The 6,357-nt window shown below is 36.8% G+C and overlaps 1 protein-coding gene across 1 annotated transcript in view; it reads right to left on the bottom strand.

Moving 5' to 3' along the window:
* Positions 1-869: 869 nt before the first annotated feature.
* Positions 870-6,357, bottom strand: part of LOC126252533 (cytosolic carboxypeptidase Nna1) — a 666,898-nt gene continuing 661,410 nt past the window's right edge. Inside the window, 1 exon segment of the mRNA XM_049953428.1 lies at positions 870-1,413. Coding sequence (XP_049809385.1) covers positions 870-1,413 — 544 coding nt within the window.

The raw sequence follows: 6,357 nt of genomic DNA, 5'->3' as shown, positions 1-6,357 counted from the left end.
AGGAAGCTACAATGGAGCATATGAGCAAGCTTCATTACTTCTTCGTGGAAAGACAGGGCAAGATTCCAGCCTGAAAGATGGCGAGTTCAGCCTACCCTCTGCTAAATATGAAGGTATAGTAATTCTTTTACAGAAGTATGATTTGAAAGTTTTATTTATTTATTGAAATAAGTATTTTTTTAGTATTAGGAATACAGCTGTTTAAATTAAGAGATTCTGATTTTTTTGCAGGTGATCTTAAAATATCTGCTGAGAAATACAGAGATTTACAAGACTTGAAAAGATTTTGCCATAGTGAAGTGCAAGTGTATTTCGATCATTTTTGGCATTAACCCACCATCGAAAAAGCACAGGACCTTTTATAGAAGATTATTAAATCATTATATGAGATAATTTGTTGTAACATGAATTTGAAATCTTGTAGTTCCTGTAATATGTTATGAACTTGTCATAATTTTCCTCTGTATGACCTGCCTTCATAATAAAAATGCATCATATTATTGTAAACCCTATTCAGATGTGTATAATTTCAGAACTGCTCTTTCTCTGAAAGATATATTGAGGTCTAAAACAAAAATGAAGAATATAACTTGAGAAAGTAAAATTTTATGAGTCTTGAAACATTAAATTTCGTCTCCTGAAATAAATAAGAATTGTAACTTATCAGGATTTTCCCCTGGACTCTTCATATGCTAAGTAAATAAATCAGTTACTGTTCTTCTATTTCCACACTTGGAGGTAGGGAATACCAAAGTATGATATACTTAGAAACATAAATATATGATATGTGCATAGCAGTTCAGTCAGTTTGGCACTATTACATTCAAGTAATTTATGCTGATAAATGCTTCAAGATGTTCAGTTTTTTATCAAGATTTTGTGATTTTCTTTGGTGAGCAATGACCACTGGCTGACTGTAGACGTCTCCCTTTCCTGGAATGTGTAGTTTTACGTTTCTTTTTTTTCTTTTTGGCAGTATCAGCTTGGTGTGAAGGTCCAGGTTCTGTATCAGAGCCAGATTGCAAAGCTTGTTGTGTGAGCTGTATAGTGATATCTGAAGTTGGAATTTCTGTAAGTTTACGGTATCTTTTCCACTTGAGACTTGTGTGACCCCTGCTGTCTGCATCTGTTGACTGCACATTATGTTGTTGATGGGAAGCAGAAGTGACATTCCTAGATGTATCAAATGATATTCCACCAGTTCTTTGTAATGCAACCAACTTCTTTGAACAGGAACGAAGCAGCATGTCATGAGCTGAGAGATGACCACTCCAATGAGTATCGAGAGTCCCATGACAACTGCATGGTAGAGCTGTCCAGAGCTTCTGGCGCAGTGTTGTACCAAGTTTCACTTGCACCTCACTGGCAAGGTCACCTACTGTATTTTGCCAATAGCCTGGAGCAGCAGTTGCCCTGTAAATTAAGTACATAATTAATATAACTTTTTCTTATACATTAACATCCCCTATTTCACTTATTGAGTTTTTCAGATCCCATCAACAAAAAGAACTTTCAGGAATATGGAATGCGCTATGGTATAATTAACAAAAGGGAAACAACTCTTAAAATATTAATCTGTGTTTGGTGTTAACAACAAAAGACCACTTTATGGCTTATCACTTAACACTTATGTAAGGTAAATTTAGCCTAGTAAATTAGAAAGACAGAATGTATTTCAAAGAAGCTGCTACTTCCTTGGCAGTGTGGCCTCAGTTGCCTGAGACTGCAGTCGGGTGTGTGAGTTGTGTTCCTGTGTGTGTGTGTGTGTGTGTGTGTGGTCTAATTTTGACGAAGGCCTTACTGGTCGAAAGCTATATTTGTGACAGTCTTTTTTTGTTGTGTCTATCTGTGACTCAGCATATCGGCTATATGGCAAGTAGCAACTTTCCTTTTCACAATATTGTTACATTTCATCCTGTATTTACCATTATTTGATTTCTGCTACTTCCTTAGTTATATTCAACAGCTGCAGCATATTGTCTACTGGTTAATGTAATACACTGCCAGACAAAAGAAGTGAATCAATCAGAAGGGGAGTAGAAAATGAAATGAAACTTGGCAGTTTGAGAAGATATGTGATGTTATTTCAATGATTGAATTATTGAGTTAAATCTGCAAAGAACTTGGCAGTATCAGCACTTATCAGTATGATGCTGCACCCCCTCTAGCCTAGAGCCATGAATTAATTTATGTGGGAAGGACATCATAAAGCTATTGTATCCACTGCTGATGCAAGCTGGCCTACAACTGTTGTAACTGGTTCTTGATATACTAGTTACTGGCACTTGGATGGACTTGTTGCCCCACCTGGTCCCACACATATTCTACAGGGGAGAGATATGGGGATCTTGCTGATGACAGGCATAGTTCAACAACATGCAAAGAGATCACAGACATATGTGCCATACATGGATAAGCATTGTCCTGTTGAAAAATGACACCATGAAAAACGTCACATGAGAGGTATCGTATGAGGACACTGGATGTCTGTGATGTACCATTGTACCTGAACTCTTATCCAATGGCTCACCTCACCATGAAGCCAACAGTAACACTGGTGTGCTTCTCCAAAAATCAGAGGAATGAGACCTCCCCTCATGTCACCATTGTAATCACCGATGGTCATGCGGGGTAGTGCAGAAATTTGATTCCTCACTGAACACAATCCAATGGCATTCATCAGGAGTCCACACTTTCGGCTCACAGAGCCACTCCAAATGCAGCCTTTTGCCTTGTGATATTAATAGCAGCCTACACATGTGATGCTAATTCCCTAGTCAAACTGTTACTAGCTAATTTCTAACCAATGGAGCAGGATGACAGAATACTGCAGGGAGTCCATGACTTGCTCTCAGATGGAAGGCACATATGTGAAGTTTTATGATATGTTTGGTGTGCAATGTGGTGCTCCTCCCTAGTGATGGTCAGATGCAGTTGACTGGAACCTTGATGACAAATATGTCTGCCCTCACGTTCCCATGCTGTCCTACGTTGGGCCACTGTCACATCCAAATGCCCCATGAATTTGAATGACTTGAGCAGCCTGTCAAATGGAGACCCACAACAATAAACCTTTCAAACTCAGTCAGCTGCTATCTACACTGTCTCACATGAATATGCATAGTCTATCTCTCCTCCACAGTCATAACTCAACATTTGATGCTGTTCGTGCCTCATATATTCACTACCAGACCTAGTAACAATACGAAACATGAACAACAGCACTGTGCTCTGATGGTCATTCTACCTGTTACAGAGAATAGCAACTCTAATCATTTACATATGCAGTGCTTGTGTGTACATGTTGACATCTGACCATGTCTTCTGGATGCCTCTGTTTTTTTGATCAGGCAGTTTATTTAGTTTTTTTTTGCATATCCATTTATCAAAGACAATAATTACCTACATCAGTAACAAAACAAATTTTTTTACAAAACAGTAATACTCTCTGATTAGAACTGTTATTTCACATTTGTCATGTGGCATTACAGCAATACCACAGTGGTTGTTCAGCAGGGAGTAGCCTGCCAACATGGGTAGTATGCATCAATGCTTGCTGCACCAGTGACAGTGAAATGGACTGCCCCAGTAGTGCCTGATGAGAGATTACAAGTGTAGTTCACATTACTTGAAAAATGCAACTGAACAGACAATTAATGAAGTGACTGCTAGCTCCGACTGGAAGAACCAAGTTCCAAGGTGTGAAGTGACAAATAACAAGTAATTTTAAACTAATTATATCTGTCATGAATAATTACAATGGATACTCCTACTTGTCATGTAGGTAACAGGAATTTTAAATCTTTGAATCTGGATAATCAGATTATTTGTAGTAGCAGTGGCTAATGAGATATGTTTTTAATTTTCTTTTGAATTGGTAGGAAATTTCCAACATCTTAGTTTATGTCAAATGAGAGCTTTTTGAATACCTTTTCAGCAGACTCCATAACCCCTAGACAAGGATGCAATGCCTACATAAAATTATTTTTATTTCTTTTATGGTTGTTGCAGTAGAACTGATACTAATTTTTATCATGTCGAACAAAAATCATTAAGGCTTAAATTTTAAGTGAAATTAATGTAAGAATTGTTAATGAGGCCACTGCAAGGTGTGTATTTTATCATTTTACACAAAATTCTTACTACAGTGCGATCCACGAACGATGGCAATTCACGCATGTTGAGGCATGGACGGGGACTAAGTTGTTGGTGATTCCAAGTGACAGTTGTGGTACGCACATGGGTGTGATTTCTACTTGAAGAGAGCATATGTCCTGCAAATTATGTCTCTTATGCAGAATTTATCACTGTCAGCGATGACAGCTCGCAACAAATGGAATAGAAATTCACTAAACAATTTGCTACAATCATGTTTAACACTCGCATTAGCTATGGTATTTACATCAGAGTGCTCAAAACGCTTCTGAATGTTCATTGGCTGTTGAAGAATGCATGACGCAGATGCAAAGAACAAGTCTAACTCAACAGCCATTGTTCGTGACTCCAACTATAATTGCTTCTTTTTTGGATTTATTCATTCATTTATTCACACATCATCTCTCATTAACCAATCATGGAGCAGATCATTCAAGGATGTGAAGTGAGTCATACTGTACATAAATTAGCAGAAGCAACCACTATACGATACTTCTGTAAAGTATTTTAACAACCATTTAAGACTAATTTTAGTTTACTCATGTTCATAATTCTGGAAATTATTTCTAGATTACTTTTTATAAGCAGAAAAGCAGCCACTCCTCATTCTCTTACGCTACTCAGACACTGCTTTCCTCTGTTACTTCATACTAAGAATTTAAGTAACTTTACTTATTTCAGAGACAGCTATAGCTGTCTTTGTAACATAAAAGTTAAAAAAATATATATAAATGGAATTTACATCTCTGAGTCCAAATATTCTGATTAATTATAGAAGAAGTGCCTATTAAGGCGCTCTTTTGCTATGTTTTTGGACATCTGGGGATTTCTACTGTCTGATGTCTACCAGAAATCTATTATAGACTTGTACACCAAAATATTAACCTCCATTCTGAATCCTAGACATAGTCTACTTGGAAATTATTTTTATTTCTAGTATTATGGTTGTAAATTTCACAGTTCATCTTATATTCAGTCTTACATTAACCAGAATACCGTCGGGTAGTAAATGTATTGACACACAAGCTTAAGAATTACAAGATTACAGAAAAGGATTCTGCAAGATATTCGATTATCAACTTCACACGATATTCTCAATGAAAGATTCTCTAAAATACCTGCTTTTCTGCCTTTAGCTGGATTTCTCCTAAAAGCTATACCAGGGGACAGCATTGAGTGAAAGTACGCAAAATGTGTTAACAATTTCATCCACAGGTAAACACAGTAAAAGAGATTTATAAGTGCAAGAAGGCAGAACTCATCTTTTTGATTAACATATCCACATGCTGGAGCTACCTCTATTTGTTATCCATCTTGATGCCTAGAAATTTTGCACTTGGGGTTTTACTTAGCTTGCAGGGTGAGAAGCCATGATGGCACTTGAAAAAGGTGAGAATGGTGACAAAAATTTGAAAAAGGTGATGAAATGGTGATATAATATTTTAAAAATGTGGCTAGAAGGTGACAAATTATTTCAGTAATCAAATATGGTGCAAACAAATTGTCTTAATTTGTTCCCTGCCAAAAGATACAGTTAAGATGATGATAAATTTCTCTATTATGATTGTGGATAGAGTGTGGCCATTTTTTTCCTTCATACAAATTTATTAATACATGCAGGTTGTGGCACACCTCCTAGCTAGGGGCTCTCACCATCCTTGGTATCAGCTATTACTGTCGCCGAACAACCCACCTGAACCTGAGACCACTGAGATCACATTATCAACTCAGGAAGATGCCACACTTTAGAGGCATTCACATAATCCACCAAAAATTAACTACCTTTAAGTAGCTGTTAAGCTCTGAAACAATTATCAGACTTGGACTAATCAAAAGAAAGCCTAGGGTAATTGTAACCACCACAATTGCTTAAAATCACCAGTCTCAGAAGTTATATAAAATCCAAGAAAGAAGAAGCTCTACTTTCATGTAAATATTTTGTACACTCAGCTTAAATAATCAGTCTGACCTAAGCTTCTTCAGTCATTCCCAATTAATGGAACAAACACCTCAATGGTTCTAGCTACAAGTCAGAAACACATAAATATGTCACAAATCTTCATATATTCTGAATCATTATAAGCAGTGGTTGCACTATTATATTCCCTGTCTATGTGAAGTTGAATTAGATTCAATGTCATTCAGTTTTACAGAAGTCTAATTGTGGTGCCATGATCCTGCCTCTATATGACATAAGCAAGA

Source organism: Schistocerca nitens, chromosome 4, assembly GCF_023898315.1.
Source record: "Schistocerca nitens isolate TAMUIC-IGC-003100 chromosome 4, iqSchNite1.1, whole genome shotgun sequence".
NCBI lineage: Eukaryota > Metazoa > Arthropoda > Insecta > Orthoptera > Acrididae > Schistocerca > Schistocerca nitens.
This window is presented reverse-complemented; position numbering and strand designations above follow the sequence as displayed.